Source organism: Phaenicophaeus curvirostris, chromosome 23 (assembly GCF_032191515.1).
Source record: "Phaenicophaeus curvirostris isolate KB17595 chromosome 23, BPBGC_Pcur_1.0, whole genome shotgun sequence".
NCBI lineage: Eukaryota > Metazoa > Chordata > Aves > Cuculiformes > Cuculidae > Phaenicophaeus > Phaenicophaeus curvirostris.
The window spans coordinates 768,539-786,693 of record NC_091414.1 but is presented as its reverse complement, the minus strand read 5'-3'; the positions used below and the strand labels follow the sequence as shown (position 1 = coordinate 786,693).

The 18,155-nt window shown below is 60.3% G+C and overlaps 5 protein-coding genes across 8 annotated transcripts; 1 reads left to right on the top strand and 4 right to left on the bottom strand.

The window, feature by feature from the left end:
• Positions 1–76: 76 nt before the first annotated feature.
• EIF3I (eukaryotic translation initiation factor 3 subunit I) lies at positions 77–5,305 on the bottom strand. Its single transcript, XM_069875025.1, has 11 exons — positions 5,232–5,305; positions 4,933–5,025; positions 4,570–4,657; positions 3,729–3,794; positions 3,260–3,409; positions 3,046–3,173; positions 1,873–1,983; positions 1,342–1,431; positions 955–1,028; positions 749–841; positions 77–454 (listed from the first exon to the last, which is right to left on the bottom strand). Exons 1-11 carry the CDS (start codon positions 5,232–5,234, stop codon positions 373–375), a joined length of 978 nt encoding a protein of 325 aa, XP_069731126.1. The 5' UTR covers positions 5,235–5,305; the 3' UTR covers positions 77–372.
• A 15-nt stretch (positions 5,306–5,320) lies between these two features.
• On the top strand, positions 5,321–7,986 carry TMEM234 (transmembrane protein 234). 2 transcript variants are annotated; one of them, XM_069875023.1, is made up of 5 exons: positions 5,321–5,384; positions 6,244–6,395; positions 6,716–6,782; positions 6,950–7,042; positions 7,618–7,986. In XM_069875023.1, the coding sequence occupies exons 1-5, from the start codon at positions 5,348–5,350 to the stop codon at positions 7,677–7,679; spliced, it is 411 nt and encodes a 136-aa protein (XP_069731124.1). In that variant the 5' UTR covers positions 5,321–5,347; the 3' UTR covers positions 7,680–7,986. The 2 variants fall into 2 exon arrangements, with proteins under 2 accessions (XP_069731124.1, XP_069731123.1); XM_069875022.1 differs by lacking the exon at positions 5,321–5,384 and adding an exon at positions 5,450–5,599.
• Positions 7,987–8,362: 376 nt separating this feature from the next.
• Positions 8,363–11,821, bottom strand: DCDC2B (doublecortin domain containing 2B). Its single transcript, XM_069875575.1, has 7 exons — positions 11,273–11,821; positions 10,415–10,472; positions 9,958–10,034; positions 9,636–9,761; positions 9,021–9,185; positions 8,765–8,816; positions 8,363–8,632 (listed from the first exon to the last, which is right to left on the bottom strand). Exons 1-7 carry the CDS (start codon positions 11,548–11,550, stop codon positions 8,363–8,365), a joined length of 1,026 nt encoding a protein of 341 aa, XP_069731676.1. The 5' UTR covers positions 11,551–11,821.
• A 277-nt stretch (positions 11,822–12,098) lies between these two features.
• IQCC (IQ motif containing C) lies at positions 12,099–15,371 on the bottom strand. Its single transcript, XM_069875417.1, has 5 exons — positions 15,210–15,371; positions 14,519–14,662; positions 13,783–14,107; positions 13,484–13,602; positions 12,099–13,042 (listed from the first exon to the last, which is right to left on the bottom strand). Exons 1-5 carry the CDS (start codon positions 15,282–15,284, stop codon positions 13,001–13,003), a joined length of 705 nt encoding a protein of 234 aa, XP_069731518.1. The 5' UTR covers positions 15,285–15,371; the 3' UTR covers positions 12,099–13,000.
• Positions 15,346–17,771, bottom strand: CCDC28B (coiled-coil domain containing 28B). Of its 3 annotated transcripts, none has more exons than XM_069875419.1 (6): positions 17,510–17,771; positions 16,586–16,751; positions 16,335–16,492; positions 16,111–16,265; positions 16,012–16,034; positions 15,346–15,477 (listed from the first exon to the last, which is right to left on the bottom strand). In XM_069875419.1, the coding sequence occupies exons 2-6, from the start codon at positions 16,732–16,734 to the stop codon at positions 15,429–15,431; spliced, it is 534 nt and encodes a 177-aa protein (XP_069731520.1). In that variant the 5' UTR covers positions 16,735–16,751; positions 17,510–17,771; the 3' UTR covers positions 15,346–15,428. The 3 variants fall into 3 exon arrangements, with proteins under 3 accessions (XP_069731520.1, XP_069731519.1, XP_069731521.1); XM_069875418.1 differs by lacking the exon at positions 17,510–17,771 and adding an exon at positions 17,132–17,205; XM_069875420.1 differs by lacking the exons at positions 16,586–16,751; positions 17,510–17,771 and adding an exon at positions 17,132–17,347.
• Between the last annotated feature and the right edge of the window lie 384 nt (positions 17,772–18,155).

The window sequence follows — 18,155 nt, the reverse complement described above, 5'->3', positions numbered from 1 at the left end:
GGCACTGCCAACAGAGCCCGGAACGCAGAGCACTCCAGTTAATTTTGCTCCAGACCAAAAAAAAACCCCACGGAGGTGCTTTTTCTTGTGTTTAGAAAAGATTTCTATTTATTTCCTGCTATTTTTTTTCTCCCCCCGATGCATAAATATGCCTCGCAGGGCAGGAAGCAAGCAGCTCCAGGGGCAGGGAGGCAACCCAGCTCCTTTCCACACCTCCCCTGCCTCCTGGGAAAGCCAGTCCTGCCCTTTTGAGCCCCCTCCTAAAGTTCACTGCTCGCTGCTTCCCGCTCCTGCAGAGCAGCCTCACTGCAGGCCTCTGCGCAGGAACTGACAGGTTGGAAGAGGAGAAGGAAAAGGAGCAGGAGTCCTCCTTCAAGCTTCAAATTCAAACTCAAAATACTGGGGATCAAAGTAATGGATGCGGACGTAGCCATCCTCACCCCCACTGCTGTAACTGTAGGGAGGAAAGACAGGATAAAGTCACCAGTGCTGCCAGGAGCCTCGGTTTATAGAGGCATCGGAGCCTGGTTGTGCAACAACCTCCAGAAACTCAAATAAGAGGAGTCGCAGGAGAGAAAAAAATATCCCTGAGGCAACCAAAACACTGAGTAGGGCATCAGTGTGACCCCGGGGCAGCAGGGGCTGGAATGGGAGAACAAGGGAAGGTTCCATCCCCACCACGCAGCTCCCGCGAGCCCAGCTGTATCCCGACCAACCAGGCCCGGCCGCACGCCCTGCAGATCCTCACCTCTTCCCATCGGGGTGAAACGCAACGCTGTTTATTGGACCGAAGTGACCCTTCACTCTGCCAAACTCTTCTTCAAAAGCCAAGTGGAAGAACCTGGGAGAAGGAGAAGGATTCAGTGATCGCAGAAGTCGGGAGCCTGGCAGGGAGCAGAGCCCCGGCCTGTCAGGAGCGCTCTGGGTGAGCGCTGCCAGAGAGAAGGCACCAACCTGGCCTCAAATTTCCCAATCCTGGTAGAGGTCGTGGTCACATCCATGGCCTCCTGCCCACCACCAAGCACAACCTGCAACAGAGAGAACCCACAGCGCTTCAGTGCTGTGTGCCCCACGCTCGGCGGTCACCAGGAGCAGAGGGAGGTGAGCCCCAGGGATTCCTGCTAACCCAGCCGGCCCAACAAACTTCAGAGCAGGCCTGACCCCAGCTCTGGAGAAGTCCCCACCTCCCAAACAACCTTGGTAGATCAGAGGACACAAAGCCTTGTTCCCTGCACCAGACTGCAGCAAAGCTCTCCTGACCCATGTCACGCTGCCTTCCAGCGGCCCAGGACATGGCAGGAGCCACAGCAACCCTGTTACAACAAACAAGCTTGTTCTTACATGATCAAAAATGGGGGATAATGCAGCAGAGTTCACCGGTCGCTCTGTGCGGAACGTCTTCAGGTGCTCGAGTGTCGTGCAATCAAACAGCTTGGAGAGAAAAGGGAGCGAGTTATTCCCCTGAGGGCTGGCATCCCCGTTACCTCACACAGATCCAGCTGCAGGGCCTCATCTGGGCAGATGTTGGCTCTCTAGTCGCTTGTGGGCACCCACACCCCAAAAACCACTTCACCAGAATCCCCAAACACCAGCAACTCCCAGCTGTCATCTCCCCGAGATAACAAACTGCAGCCTCAACGTTGACAATGCTGTTCCCACTGCCTCGCAGTGAGCTGAACATGGTGGGGCCTCCCCGCTCCCACTGAGCTTTCCCACCAAGCTTTGACTTTACACCGACTGCAATTCCCAGGGAGCAAATCTCTGCGACAGCCACAGGTCTGAGCAGAGCTCCCACAAGCACATGTGCACGCAGATCCCCATCCTGCCAGCAACACCCAAACGCAGTCCCCGCATTCCCAAGCGGAGGTTCACCTTGGCCGTGTTGTCCTTGGAAGCTGTGATGAACATGGTCATGTCCCGGGAGGTCTGGATGTCATTGATCTGCTTGGTGTGCTCCTTGACGTTGGAGAGCTGCTCCCCAGACTGAAGGGCAAGGACAGCAGTGTCAGCGCGCTGGCAAGCGAAGCGAGCGGACACACAACTTCCCCAGTAAGAACAATCTAGGAGATCCCCGAATGGTGAGGTTGGAAGGTCTCTCTGGAGCTCATCCAGTTCAACCCCCCTGCTAGAGCAGGGTCACCTCCTGCAGGTCACACAGGAGCGCACCAAGGCAAGTCAGGATTTCTCCAGAGGAGAGGACTCCACTCCCTCCCTGGGCAGCTGGTTCCAGCGCTCTGTCACCCACACAGGAAAGAAGTTTTTCCTCCTATTCGGGTGGAACCTCCAGGGCTCCAGTTTGTGCCCGGTGCCCCTCGTCCCGTCACCCCTGAGCAGGGTCTGGTCCCCTCCTCCTGGCCCCTGCCTGTCATAGATGTTAACACTGATGGGATCCCCTCTCCATCTGCTCTTCTCCAGACTTCTCCTCATCTCCACGGCCTCCGCTGGGCTCTCTCCAGTTGCTTCCTTGTCTTTCCTGAGCTGGGGAGCCCAGAACAGGACATGGGACTCGAGACAGGGCCCCCCTCAGGCAATGCAGAGGAGGAGAAGAACCTCCATCACCTGTTCCCTACACTCTTCTCCAGGCACCCCAGGACACCCTCAGCCTCCTTGGCCACGACAGCACATTCCTGGTTCATGGTGGGCTTGTGGTCTACCAGGGCTCCCAGGCCTCAGCAAACATGCCGAGGGTCACTCTGCTCCTTCATCCAGGTCAGGGATGAAGACAAGAGGGGGTCCAGTGCGGGAACAGCGTTGGTGACAGGCTGCCAACAGGCTCTGTGCTGCTGATCCCAACCCTCGGACCCACTCACCCAACCCACACTTCTTAAGCGACGGAATTGCTTCCTAAAATGTCGCTGTTGGCAGCAGGGCAGACCTTGGCACCTCAGCCTTGAGTAAGGGAGCCACGTACTGTCGCTGCCCTTCCACACCGCTGCTGGTCTGAGCCAAACAGCCCACGTTCCATCCCAGGAGCACAACAGGAACAGCGCGATATCCTCCCCGGCACCGCTGCCCGAGGGAGACGCTGTTCCCGAGCAGCCTGACCTTGGCACTGAACTGGTTCAGCTCCCCGTTCTCGTGTCCTGCGATGATGAACTCTCCCAGAGGGCCCCACACAGCACTGGTGATTTTGGAATCGCTGCAGGGAATCTTCATGTAAGGCTCGTTGTTCTCTGCAGGAAGGAAGGAGACAGACAGACAGACACAGTGGCACCGGCCCTGCCGCTCAAGGCTTCCCCTCCTCGCCCGGATTCCTCACCGATCTGGCTGGGGTCTCGGAGGTCAAAGAAGCTCACGAAGCACTGATATCCCATCTGCTTGTCTGTGGAAAACATGATGATATTTCCTCCGAAGTCAAAGCCACACGTCCTCACCGCAGAGCTGGTCTTCACCAGGGCCAGCTGCTTTCCTGAGCACAGAGCAGAGGGTCAGCGGCTTCACCACGAGGTGAACAGCACACAGCGAGCGACAGGGGCAGGGGGAGAGCCCAGGAGCAGCTGATGGGCAGGTCTGGCGACCTGCAAGTGCTCGCTTTGACTGTGCGCGCAGCAAAGTGAGTAAATTCACTCAATATCTTCTAGAAACCAGGCAGACAGACAAACCCTCCCTGCTAGCAGCCTGTGGTCACATTCAGATCGCTGTCACTGCGAGCAACAAGCCCGCATTGCACGACCATCACAGTCCAAGCTCAGCAGGGACTCAAACACAGCAACGCAGAAAAATCTTACCCGTTTCACAGTCCCAGAGCCGACAGCTGTTATCCGCAGAACCAGTGAGCACGTGTCGCGTGTCCCCTGGGGCATCAGTTAGGGAATAGCCACATTTTCAGCCCCAAAAAGCTGTCTGGATACCCAGAGAGTGTGTTTATACACCAGGAATGTTTCCCGGTGAGGGTGGGGAGGCCCTGGCCCAGGCTGCCCAGAGCAGGGGTGGCTGCCCCATCCCTGGAGGGGTTCAAGGCCAGGCTGGATGGGGCTGGGAGCCCCTGATCCAGTGGGAGGTGTCCCTGCCAAGAGCGACACGCACTGTATCAAGACGAAACAGCACAGCAGCTGGGAGGAACGGCCTCAACTGGATAACTGTATGGGGTTTAACATACAAGGCTGAACGCCAGATCCTGCTGGAGCACATCCAGAGAAGGGGAACAGAGCTGGGGAAGGGTCTGGAGTTCAGAGGTTCTGGGAGCAGAGGACAGACCTGGGGCTGCTCAGCCTGGAGGAGGCTGAGGGAAGACCTCGTCACTGTCCACAACAGAGGTTGTAGCAAGACGGGTGCTGGTCTCCTCACCCAAGTAACAAGCGACAGGATGAGAGAAAACAGCATGGGAAGGTTTAGAGTGGATATTAGAAAATATTTTTTCCCTGAAAGGGTGCTCAAGCCCTGGAAGAGGCTGCCCAGGGCAGCAGTGGAGTCACCATCCCTGGAGAAATTTAATGCCAGGGACCTGGTTTAGCAGTGGACAGGGACAGTTGGACTGGATGATCTCAAAACTCGTTTCCAACCACACGACTCTATGACTATAAAGAAAAACACGAGGCAGACAAACCAGTTCTTGCCATCAAAGGATACAGTCAGCATCCACACACCAGACGGCTCCCGTGTGCCCATTGTAGGTGCCGAGTCTCTCTCCATTCACCGAGTACCACACGTTGACAATCTGGGAAAAGAAAAACACCAATTATTGTGCTGGGGGCTGGGTTTTAACAGGGGGAGGAGAGGGGGAAAAGCAGGAGGGGGCTAAGAGAAGGGGCGAGGCAAGAAGGGGGCTAAGAGAAGGGGCAAAGCGAGAGGGGGCTAAAAGGAAGGACAAGGTGAGAAGGGGCGAAAGGGCAAGACAAGAGGGGGCTAAGAGAAGGAGCAAAGCAGGAGGAGAGGGGGTAAAACAGGGGAGAGAAGAAGGGGAAAGAGGGTGGGAGGGCTCGTTGCGCTCACAGGATCCTTGGCCACAGTGAAAAGCAGGTCTCCCTCGCGGTTGTACTTGATCTGCGTGATGGAGCGCTCATGGCCCTGCAGCAGGATGGGCTTCTGTGAAGGGGAGACGATATTTAATGCTTCAGGGGGGAGGGCAAACGCCCCCGGCGCGGGGCTCCAGGGCTGCGGGGCGCCGGGGGGCGGCGTACGCCGCCCCCCCCCCCGGCGCCCCGCAGCCCTGGAGCCCCGCGCCGGGGGCCTTGGTCGCGTCTCAGCGCCTCCTTGCCCCCCCCGAACCCCTCCCCGAAGTCTTCTCTCACCATGGCGGCTGCGCTGAGGCGTGGGAGCGCGCCGGGCCGTCACTTCCGGGTTATGCCGCGAGTCGACCGGAAGTGCGTCAGAGCGGCGACGGGAGGACTTCCGGTTTGGGGGGCTCATGCCGGGCCCTAGTGAGGGGACAAGATGGACGCTGGGTGGGCGGCTGGAGGGGCTCTGCGAGGGGCGTGAGCGGCTGTGGGGGGAGACAGAGGCACGGGGGGGTTGGTTGAACACGAGCCAGCAGTGGCCCAGGTGGCCAAGAAGGCCAAGGGCATCTTGGCTTGGATCAGAAACGGCGTGGCCAGCAGGGCCAGGGAGGTTCTTCTCCCTATGGACTCGGCCCTGGGGAGACCGCTCCTCGAATCCTGGGGTCAGTTCTGGGCCCCTCCCCACAAGAAGGATGTTGAGGCTCTGGAGCGAGTCCAGAGAAGAGCAACGAAGCTGGGGAAGGGGCTGGAGAAGAAGAGGAGCGGCTGAGAGAGCTGGGGGTGCTTAGCCTGGAGAAGAGGAGGCTGAGGGGAGACCTCATTGCTCTCTGCAACTCCCTGAGAGGAGGTTGTGGAGAGGAGGGAGCTGGGCTCTTCTCCCAAGTGACAGGGGACAGGACAAGAGGGAATGGCCTCAAGCTCCGCCAGGGGAGGCTTAGGCTGGACATTAGGAAAAAAAATTTTCACAGAAAGGGTCATTGGACACTAGCAGAGGCTGCCCAGGGAGGGGGTTGAGTCCCCTTCCCTGGAGGGGTTTAAGGAACGGGTGGACGAGGTGCTGAGGGACATGGGTTAGTGATTGATAGGAATGGTTGTACTCAATGATCCAGTCGATCTTTCCCAACCTGGTGATTCTGTGATTCTATGAAAATGGGAATAGATTGGGCTGCTGAGCAGAGAGACAGAGGCACAGGGTAATGGGGAGGAACGATGGGGCTGCTGAGGGGTTAGGCGTGGGCACAGGCTGGGTTGCGGCTCTGCGGGGCCCCTGGGGTGTCCTGGGCGCTGAGTCCCGGCTGTGCCGCAGGGGAGGCAGCGGCGTTGGTGCTGGTGGCCGTGCTGTGGGGCAGCACGGGGCCGTTCCTGCGGACGGGCGCAGCGGGGCTGGAGGAGGTGCGGCGCCAGGGCCGCCTGCAGCAGCTGCTGGCCGAGATCCACTTCCTGGGCCTCCACTACAAGGTGCGACCCCGTCCACGCTCCGGGCTGCGAGACAGCTGGGCCACTCTGCCTTTGGGACTGTTCCTCCCTCTCTGCTTCTGCACTTAAGATTTTAACTGTTAAATATCCCATCTGTCATCACAGTTCTTCGTCCACATTAATATTGCATTTATATTGCTGTATTGCCTATAGTGCTGCTCTTCCCACACACAACCGAGGCCGCTTTCCTAGGCAGCAGGTTGTTAACCTTCATATTTTGTATGAAATAAGGGGAGCGAAGGTGCTGAGCAGCTCCCCTGGGGCCTGCAAGCAGCAGCTGACAGCTTGTGTTCTTCCTGCAGTACATGGTGCCCTTTCTGCTCAATCAAGGTGGATCTCTCCTCTTCTACCTCACCTTGGCATCCACAGGTCAGTTCTTGCTTTCATGGAGCCGAGAGGTTGAGGTTTGGGGAGGATCGGTGCCACCTATTACGCTGGTGACTCAGCTGAGCAGCTGTCCGGTAATAATCACCGACAAAACAAGGGTCTCACGATCTGTATGAGGTTATCCGTGTGTTTGATTTGTTCTCTTCCAGACCTGTCGCTGGCAGTGCCGCTCTGTAACTCCCTGGCGCTGATCGTCACCCTGGTGACAGGCAGGATTCTGGGAGAGGACATCGGCGGTAAAAGTAGGTGGCAGTGAAAGCGTTTTCTGCGTCTCTGAGCCTGAGCGCGGGCGTGGGCTGCCCTGGGGTCTCCTGAAAATCTGCAAACACCCCCAGCAGGGCTCCCGCTGGTTCAGTAGTGGTTCTGGCTACAGAACCTGACCAGGAGATGAAATGGATTCATAAGTGGGCAAGGCTGGTAAGTTCCAAGCAGGAATCTGCTGTCCTAAGCCAGCAGAGCTTACAGGCCTGAGCCTTCGCCTAGCGAGATGTGTAACTCCTAAGTAAGGTGAAAAATGGATGGCTCTTACGCCCCTAAATGCCAGTGCCCATCCCTTTCCTGCCCTTACATCCTACAGTAACGCGTTTCTTTGTTGTTTAAGCTTGGTTTTCATTAAGCAGCTGTACGGGATCAGCAGCATTTCCTAAGAAACCTGCTTTGCCCGATGCACACAAGCAGCCTGAGCATCCCAAATCCTTCAGAATTCTGGCTCCTGTCTATACAGACATTTTCCCATGATATCTGAGCATCGTGTGTTCAGCAGTGAGGTCTGACTGAACTATCTAAGTTCCCAGTATGTAACTGTTTGTTTCCACAGGGGCTGTGGCAGGGATGCTGCTCACTGTCCTCGGAGTCACGCTCTGCGTGGCTGGTTCCTAAACGCGACAGAAGCAGAGGGAGAGAACCTGTCCAGAGGTAACCCCGGTGGCTGGAGGGGCAGCTTCAGCCTCAGGAGCACACCCTTCGGCTCAATCCCACCTCGGAAGCTGTTTGACTCACAGATGTCAAAACCCATGAAAACAGGGGCTGTATTCCCCGAGCACGAGGGCGGAACAAAGCACGCCGCAAGGACATCCTGTTTAATGTCCTGGGTGAAGGAATTCTTTGTGGGTGTTGCAAGGCAAGGATGATGAAATTGCCGTGTACAGTGCTGAAGGGATAATAAACGATTAATAAATCATTGAAAGGGAACTTCTGGGCCCAGGTGTTTTTCCTGCAGCAGGGATCTATTCAGGACCTCTCCCGAGCAGGTGAAAGGGTTTCCTTCACTGCGCCTCGCTGCAACACAGCCCACACTGCACAGTCCCTGCGGTGCAGTTACTGCCTGCCTCTTCCCCATCGGAGTCTCGTGGTGCCCTCATCTGTGAAGTAACCACAGGGCAGCTTGTCCCTAGGGAAGGAAGGGTTTGCCTTTACAGTGAAATCATCAGTCCAAAACACCAGGTAGATCACAGGCAGCAGGGAGGTCACCACACTGAAAACAAACAAGGAAAGGAAAAGGGGGTTTAAAAGCACTTTGAGAATAGCAGAGATGTGCTTTTCCACGGGTGCTCCAGGATGGCTCAGCTGCATCCGTGGAGAAATCCCAGCTCCAGGAGGAATTCTCCCTGCCCAGCACCCAAACGGGGAGGAGGTGACAGCGCCTGAAGGAGCTTTTCTTCAGGCAATGAGATTTCCTTCAGGCGTGACCTGCCCACGTGGCTGCCTCGAGCTCCTTCCTTGGCTTTGGGAACGGTGCGAGCAGGGATGCTGCAGCCCCAGCAGCTGGGGACGCAGCCAGCTGAGCACCTACCCTCCTGCCGAGCTTCCCGCACCGGCTCTTCGGGTGTTTCCTGCACAGAGAAACAGCAGATGTTCAGCACCAGGCAGGAACCAGCTGGAGGAGAACACAATCTCCCCTTTTCCTGCAAGAGGGGCCCTGGAGGTGCTTTTGGATCACATTCCCATTCTATCACGCTGCTCACCTCCGGCCTGGGGAATTCTGTGCTCGACCTCACTAGCAGGTGCTCCCCAGCGCTTGAGGAAGCGAGAAACACCAAACACCTTGCTCTCTCTGGCTCTGAGCTCTGGGTTTTGGGGCCAACCCTTACACCACAAGCTTTGAAAACACGTTCTTCCTTCCTACACTTCAACACGTGAAGCCAAACTCAAGCCTTGAGCAGACAGCACTACAACCCAAGCTGGCTCTAGCTAGAGACCACGGAGAAGCTTCTTAAGCACCAGCCACGCTCTACGCACCGCGGCGTCCCGCAGCTGGAATCCTGGGGCACCAGAAGCTCCAAGTACGGCAGCTCCTTGTACTCCTCATTTCCCACAGCCACGTAGTAACCGCCGTTCAGCAGCTCCTCCTCGCAGGACACAGGGGTCCCATCCAGCCTGCAGAGCCTCGGGGAGCAACAGCAAAGGGCTCAGAGCTCTCACAAGGCTGAGCGAGGGAAGGCAGCACGTGCAGAGCAGGGAATGGGATGAGGCAAGGCAGAGAGGACCAACCGTTCTCACTGTTACGCAAGGAAGCGCACAGAAACATCACACAATTCTGTTGAGATGTCAGAGACGCCAGAGAGGTCAGTAAAGAGGGGTGTGAGGACAGGGCAGGCTGTGTTTGTTGTATGAACCCCCTCTTCTGAATCATAAACCCCTTTTTATGCCATGCTTTACAGTTGCTTATTGCTTTTCCCCCAGGCCACCAGGAGCGGCCAGACCCTGGGCTCATCCCCAGCGTAAAGATGGGAAAAGCAAACAAAAGGAGTCGAGAAGCAGCTGTCTGAGCCCCCGGTCCTCTCTGCTGGTGTTGCAGACGCAAGGGAAGGGCAGGTGCCTGGTCTGGACACCCACCTGCTCACAGCCCCGCTGCGCAGGGCGGCTCTCTCGGTCAGCGTGGCCAGGAGCTCATCCCACGGGGCGCCCTGCGAGAGCAGCACTGGGAACGGAGGGCTCAGCAGGTCCCCGTTCCGGAAAACACTGCAGCAGAAACAACCCAGAGCGTGCCATGAGCCGGCGTTGCTGGTGTCTGGACACTATTTACAGCAACTACATCTGGTAGAAGCTGGAATTGTCCTTGCGGGGCAGCATTCCCAGGGTCTCGCAGAGAAACCCTCTCCTCCAGCCTCTGAAAGCACCCCCAGAGCCCGTCCAAGGAGGACCTCGAGGCACTTACTGGATGGTGCGGGGCAGGTGGTTCTGCGTCTGCTGTTGCGTCACGATGTCCGGCTTCCAGGGAGCTGCAGCGCGGAGCTGGAGACCGAGATCAGCACCCGAGAGCGGCGTCAGCCCTGGCACCGAGCCTCGCAGGGCTGATCCCTCTGCTCCAGCTGCCCGGGGCCCCTGCCCTGCCCTCCCGCTGCTGCTGGCTGCGTTTGTTGTCCGTGTCTCCAAGCTGGAGAGGCTCTTCCCACTGCTGAGCGTGTTCCAGTGAGGCCAGGGAACCTCTGAGCGCAGATCGCTCTCCGGCACTGCTGAGGAGGCCAGAGCGGCAGCCCCTGCGCTGCCTCCCACCCTGCGGGCTCCGGTGGCCCCTCGCCCCACCAAATCAGGGCACCTCGCAGCCATAAATCTCAAGTTTGCTCCGTGCTCGCCCTGACGCCCCTCACGCCTCCCCACAGGCAGGGACTCACCCGCAGCCCCTCGCTCTGCCTCGTCCCGCGGGGCTCCGTCCTTCCGTGGCGTAAATAGCTGGGAGAACAAGGTGACAGTGTTTGCACACGCCAGCCGTGAAGCAGCCGACTGCTCCACCTCAGCCCATCGCCACCAGGATCTTCCCAAAGGACTCATACAAAAAGGATCCATTGCCACTTCCCAAAGGATTCGCCCAGTGCCCCACCTCGTCAGCTCCCACAACTTCAGGATAAATTAAAACGTGCTACACCCAAGGAATTTCCAGCCAAACACAGCCCCTCGCAGACCCACAGGATGTTTTATTCTCTGTGTTATCCCCTGGCGGAGGCTCCAAGGGCTGATGGGGCTTGATGCAATGAAGGAGCCAGATTCAGCCGGCACAAACACAACAGCCCCCCACGCACCAAGCGGTGCCCTGAAAACATCTTTAACCCTCTGTATTCTAGGAAAAGCCAGAACAGCTCTACTGTGTGCAAAAAACTCCATCAGAAAAAAGCAAGGACAGCAGCAGCAGAACCTCCCGCTCGCCACAAAGGCAAGAATCAAAGGATCACAGAATGCAGGGTTGGGAGGGACCTCAAGGATCAAGGGCAGAGGAGGCAGAGCAGCCCCCAGCATCCTGCTGGAGAGCGGGTGCCTCCTCAAAAAGGTTGAGTCAAACGTTGCCAGGAATACGTGCATTTTCTACACAATCTGGAATATGCCCTGTAGCTGCAGTAGGAAAGAAACTGATCTGCCTCTCATTTCCATTTGGCTTCTGCCCCCCTCGCCTTTTTTGACCCTTCAGCCCGGATGTCCCCCCTGAGCTGAGCTGAAGCTGCTCCCCACACCCAGAGACCCGAGGCCCCTCCACTCACTCCAGCTTTTTGAACTTCTCGAAGCCGGCAGCCACATACTGGCGCCCGTCCTGCAGGTCCCCCAGCGCCGCGACGCGGTGCCCGTGCCTGGCCGTGTAGAGGTTCCTCACCGCCACGGACGCGCCAATGCTCACCGTCACCTCGGCCAGGAACGCCTCGAAGGTGAGGAACCGCCGCGGGCTCACCACAAGCTTCCTCCCGGGGAAGAACGGGTCACCGTTGCGATAGACCACCACGCTTTTGGCAGGAGGTGCCGGAGCCGAACCCCAGGAGCTCATCCCCACAGGCAGGCGAGACCCGCTGACGCAGAGGGAAATGCTGAGCACTGAGGAGAGCTCCAGCCTCCCTCCAGCTGAGCCCAAACCCTCCAGACCAGCTGCTCTCGCGCGCTGCCGTCCCTTCCCAGCACAACTCAGTCTCCATGGTTGCAGGCCAGGCAGGAGGAAGTTGTGGAGGCCACATCAAACAACCTGCACGTCACGGCTCTGTGTAAGAACCAGGAAGCACACGGCTCTTCATCCCTCAAACTCCAAGTGCTGTGAGCTCCCGCTGTGGCCACCGGGCTCAGATCGACCAGCCTGGAGGTGCCGTGCCAGCACCTTCACGGCAGCAGCTCCCATCCCACTGGGAGCAGCTCTCTGGACGCCGTCAGCCCTCGCCAGCGCTGCTGCCCGCACGAGAAATGCAGGTTTTTGTTCTGTATGTCAGACAAATATCCACATCCCAGCAGACACCCTTCCTCTTCCACTGAGCAGGATGGTGTGGGTCGAAACAGACCATGGACTCGCTCGGCTCTGCCCAGGAACAGATGGATTCGGAGATGGGCACCACGAAAGCTTTTTATTCATAAACAAGTTGGCATCGTTCAGGAAGAGAAGGATACACCTGCCTTACAGCAAGAGTGACTGTGCAGGCAGCAGAACACCTGAGTGTGCACAGAGGAGATGGGGTCACAGCGGGGAACGGCAGCACCACATCAAGTCCCTGAGGGACCCTGAATGTCCCTGGATGCACAAAGCACCAACCCACCAAGTTCTTACTCCCTCGGGCACCAATCCAGGCGATTGAGCCACTCAGAGATGTTTCCACGGCCAGAGACACGCGAGTTGGGAACGAGGCCTCACCGCTGGGAGGTCAGGTCAGATGTGCCACCACGCAGCTGCTCGGGAACGTCGGGAACCTCTGTCCCTGACTTATGGCTTCAGCGAGGTGCTCCCCACAGCCCAGTGCTTGGCGATCCCAGCTACTGCAGAGCTGTCCCAAACACGCAGCTCTGACACCGGCACACAACACCCACAGTTCAGTGGAGAAGAGCTCGTTCCTGCAGCTGCCTTTGGGCAGTTTCGTTCCACCACGGGGAATTTCCTGGTCAGAAAGCGCCTTCTGTAAGCAGCGGGCTTCCCAGCCTTGGTTTTTCCCTAGGACCATCCAGCTCAGCCAACAGAAACTGGGTTCTTGTGGAAGGAGGCCTCACCAGGACCCCCTCCAAAACATGTAACCACCTCCTTGGCCTCACAGTGATGTTTAATCCCTGCTTTGACCAATATTCATGCTTAAAAGAAATTAAAGGCTTTCTCGCCACAGCCATCTGAAGCAGAAAACGTCAGTTCATGAAGCTGGTACTCCCCAAGCTGCTGCTGACTGCGAGGCCTTGTCAGGATGGCAGCGCTACAGCTCCACAGCTCCTCCACATCAATCCGAGTGCCCCACGTGCTCAGAAATGCCCCACTACGGGTCAGGAGCTGCCAGCTGCTGTTTCAGCATCAGGTACTGCAGGAGAGAGCAAACCAAGTGTTAACAATTAAATCCTAGAGACTAAGGAGAAGAGCATCTGCCCTGGCAGACCAGCCAACAAAATCATTGCACTCAGCGAGAAAACAGACAAATCTCACCTTTCGAGAGAGGCAAAGAGCAGCTTGCGGAGCTGCCCGGTGCCACAGAACATACCAACAGGACAGGCATCAAAGTAGCAATGTCTCTGTCTCAGGCCAGGAGCAAAGCTCGTTACCAGATCTAAACAGCCCCCATTTCCCTTCCTCATTCCCTTTTCCTGCCCCAAGAAGGAAAAAAGGGTACTGCCATCCTCCAATTCCATCCCTGGGTAACTGAACTGTCACCGTCCCGCCCCAGACCCACCAGACAGAGCCGCCCCGGCTGCCGCGGGCACCGCTCTGCCCCGATGGTTTGGAAGAGGCAAGGCCAGGCCCTTACGTTCTCACGGCTGGCGATAGCCTGCTGCAACCACAGCAGCTCCATCACCAAGTGGTTTCTGTAGGCCTGAAGACCAGACCGAGTTTGAGGAAGCTCCTCCATGTCCTCAAGAGGAATCTCTGCAAAGAAATGGAAGAAAAACCTGTTATTGGAACCAAGATTCCCGTTGCACCTACTGCCTCTCTGCACTGAGCTGTTCCAAGCTCTCCAGGGTTCTCTGAGGACTCACTGAGCCCCACGCGCTCGGAGCACACAGGAGAGTACGCAGCCCGGGGCCACAGTGTGCTCCAATCCCTTACCCCGGCAGTCTCCGAGGGACTCTGCCTCCAGGAACTCGCTGTCCCACACAGAGGAGACGCTGCTGTCATCCTGCCAACCCTTGGATGAGGCGCCGGGTCCCTCATCAACGCATTTATCGACACCAGCTCCAGGACATGGAGCGTTGTCTCCACCTGCGCAGCTCAGTCCGTTCCCACTTTGCAGCTGGGCTGGGGGTTTGACGTCACGGCAGCCCCCGTCCCGCTCTGGCTCGGAGGCATCTGGTTCCTCTCGCTGTTTCTCTGCGCTGCCCTCACACCCTGGTGCAGCCTCTGGCGGAGCAGAACGTGTCCCATGCTCTGGCTCCTGAAGAAGTGACACAGGAGAGAGTGAGAAACAGGGGAAGGAAACCGAGACCTGCGAGGAGACATGTGCCAGGGGCCTGTGCCAGCCGGGGCTCTGCTGGTCGCGGGACACTGATGTGCTCCGGTTTGAACCACTGCTAACTGCCTAAAGGGCTGCTGCTGCAGAAATGGCAGAGCCCTTACGGAGCGGGAAAAAGCATTTTAGAGGTTGGGAATTTTCTTCGAGGCAGAGTTCCACCCAGAGGAATCCTCAGACGGGGTCTTGAGGAAAAAGGGCTATGTAATTATTAGGTTTAATTTGGTAGAATTACAGGTTCTATGCTGCAAAAGCATCACTTGAGGTCTCACCCCTGCACAGACTGTCTGGGCCTCATGCCCCCCCTCAGGCTGTGGAACCCACAGATGCACGAACCTCGGGGAGGAAGACGGGCCGGGGCAGGAACCGTCCCGTCCACCGCAGCCGGCTCAGGTCTCCCTCGATCTGCCACACCAGCTCCTCGTACTCCGCACGCAGGCTCCGAAAGCGCTTCCGCAGCAGGAAACCCCTGACGCAGGCCTGGGGGGGACAAGGTGGGGCTGGAGCCTAGGGACCCCTCGCTGTGCCCTCCCCCCGCCCGCCCCAAGGATCCCCCCAGCCCCAAGGATCCCCCCAGCTTTACCACCCTCCAAGAGGCAGCCTGCTGTGGCCTCTCCCCCAACAGAGACTTCCTCCCCTAGCGACCCACCCGGCCCAGGGACCCCCAAGCCATGGCCCCCCCTCCTCCAGGGACCCCCAACCCATGGCCCCCCCCATCCAGGGACCCCCAAGCCATGGCCCCCTCCTCCAGGGACCCCCAAGCCATGGCCCCCCCTCCTCCAGGGACCCCCAACCATGACACCCTCCTCCAAGGACCCCCAAACCACGGCCCCCCCCTCCAGGGACCCCCAAACGATGGCCCCCCTCCTCCAGGGAGCCCCAAACCATGACACAACCCCATCCAGAGACCCCCAACCCATGGCCCCCTCCTCCAGGGACCCCCAACCCATGCCCTCCCCCGCTCCAGGGACCCCCAAACCATGCCCCCCCTCCTCCAGGGACCCACCCGCGCCGTCCCGGGCCGCACCTGCAGGCGGGTGACCGCGCGGAGCAGCCGCCGCCCCGCCTCGAACTCCGCCTGCAGCCGCGGCCCCGCCGCCATGGCCGGGGGGGGGCGGGCGCCGTCTGATGACGTCACGCGTCGCGGAGGGCGGAGCCGCACGAGACCACGCCCACTTCCTCCCCCCCCCCCCCCCCCCCGAGGCCGTGGGCGCCGCCAAGATGGCGGCTGGGGGGGGGCAGGGGGTCAGGCGGCGTCCTCGGGGTCGGGGCTCTCGGCGAGGTGCAGCTTCTGGCTGGGGGAGCGTCAGGGAAAGCGGGGACACAGCCCAGCACCGGCCCCTGTCCCCTCCATCGCCTCCGTCACCCCCCAGCCCCTCACACCAGTGCCACCAGCACCCCTGCTCCAGTCCCCGCCACCAGCACTGCCACCAGCACTGCCACCACCCCCATAACCACCCCAACGGCTGCCACCACCAGCCCCCAGCGCCTGCCACCTCCAGCACCTCCATCACCTCCATCACGTCCATCACCTCCATCACCCCCAGCACCTCCATCACCTCCATCACCTCCATCACCTCCATCACCTCCATCACCTCCATCACCCCCATCACCTCCAGCACCCCCAGCACCTGCCACCACCCTCACCTCCATCACCCCCCAGCACCTTCATCACCTCCATCCCCCCCCAGCTCCTGCCACCTCCATCACCTCCATCACCCCCATCACCTCCATCCCCCCTCAGCCCCTGCCACCTCCATCACCTCCATCACCCCCAGCCCCTGCCACCTCCGCCACCAGCATCACTGTCACCACTGCGACCAGGATACATGGAGCTGCTGAGCTCCTCCAGCTGCGGGAAGCAAAGGCAGTGGGTGAGGCGTGGGGGATCGCGGTGTCGGGGTGAGGGGTGCAGGGGGGACACTCACGTGTGCCAGCAGCTGGTCCAGGTTCCTGTCGGCCGCCACCTTCTTCTGCTCCTCGGGGAGCTCCTCCACGCAGACGTCGAGGCCGAAGTGCAGCCGCGCCAGCTTCTCCTGCATCTCGCGCACGTGCTCCAGCTGCTCGAAGGAGCACTCCTTGCCTGCGCGGGAGCCGTCAGGGACCCCCAGCGCCAGCCCCGTCCCCCCGCTCCCCGTCCCCAGCCCCTCACCGAAGGCTTGTAGCTTTCCGGAGTGGAAGTCGCTGAGGAGGCTGAGCAGCCCCCCTTCCATCTCGCAGACGTCGGAGACGTCGGTGAGGAAGCTGTGCTGCAGCGGGGCCCCCCGCGCCGACCCCGAGACCCCCGCGCGCGCCCGCTCCTTGCTGGTCCTGCGGGGGAACGGAGACGCTGGTGTCACCTGGATCCCACCTGGCCCCGCGCGGAGGGGCCGCGGCGGCTGGCGAAGCCCCCTGGGCACTGACCGCCTGAGCCGGGCGCGTGGCCGTGGCGAGGGCAGCGTGGGCAGCGGCAGTGCGAAGGACGCGCTCTTGCTGGGGGGCAGCGGGCGCGGGGCTGCGGCGGGCGCGGCCAGGCAGGCTTTGGGGCTCCGCTTCTTCCTCCGCTCCTCCATCGCGAGGGGTGAGCAGCCTGTGGGGGATGACGCGGCTTTTGGGGGGCCCTTCCCTGCTCGGCGGCTCAGTGCCGAGGCAGCGGGGTCCCGCGGGGCGCAGCGGGCGCTGCTGCCTGGAGCTCAGAGTGCCGGCCGCGCTCTCCCTGCGCCCGAGCCGGAGCCACGCCAGGGCCGAGCGGCGGCTGGGAGCTGCTGCCTTGGCCTTGGCTTCCAGCGTCTTCCCCGGTGCCGCGGAATGGAGGATTCTGGCCACGCGTGCCCTGCGCGACCCCGGCCGCCCTCGGAGACGGAGACCGCAGGGGACCCTGCTCCCCGCAGCCATCGCCATGGCCGGAGCCCTTTGTCCACAGGCTCCGGCCACGCTCGCCGAGCACCATGGGCAGGAGCGGGCACTGACCTGCGCCAGGCCCTGCTCACGCTCACGGTGCTGAGCCGGACGCGCCGAGCCCACCGGACACTCGTCCCCACCGGACACTGACCACTGCTGGACACTCGTCCCCACCGCCTCAGGGCTGGTATTTGCATTTAAAGGGAAAGGGAACTTCCTCCGGCGTGGCCCCAGGGCGGTGGCACTGCCGGACTCCGGCTGTCCGGCACAGCACCGGCACCAGCTGCAGGCGGGCGAGGCGGGATTGGGCCCGCGGTCCCGTGCAGCCGCCGCGGGGACAGCAGCCGCGTCGCATGGCGAGGGCGATGGGTCCCGCACCCACGGGCCTCCCCCAGCAGAACTCCCGTCACCCCTGCCGCCCCGGTTCCCCGCGTCCCCCAGCGTCACCGGACTCGGGCGATGACGGATCCGCCGCAGTGGGGCTGAGCCGCCGGCCCTCACGCAGGGCCGGAGCGGGCGAGCGCTGTTCCCCAGCCTGCGCAGAGCCCCGCGTGGCTTCCGATTGAAATCATGGCAGGACCTTCAGCCGATGCCACGCGCTCTGGAGCCGAGGCGGACGCAGCCCGTCACGACCGATGCCAGCAGCCCCGGGGCAGCGGGGTCCGAGGCGCTCGGCAGCTGCCCCAGCGGGTGCACGGGGGTCTGTGTTGGAGCCTCCCCACGTCCCGCGGGGCAGCCAAGGCCCCCAGGAGCGTGGGAGCCGTGTTGTCCCCACAGCCCTGTGCCCCAAATCTTCACCCCCAACCGCAGCCTCAGCCACGAGCAGCAGCGGCAGCAGCGCTGAGGGCACCAGGGTACATCCAGCAGCCCCCGCCGGGGTTATATCTGCACCGGAACAGGGAAATGGGGAAAAAAAAGAGGGTTGTGACTTTCCAAGAGTTTTTTCTTTTACTGAAGCAGCAGGAAAAGAAACCCAGAGCCCCACTGCAGCCCTCGCTCCAGCCGGCTGCTCAGAACAGGTTGCTCCCACCAGGCGAGAGCTCCCTATCCCCTCGCACAACGGATCCCACACGCTTGTGCAAAACACTTGGGA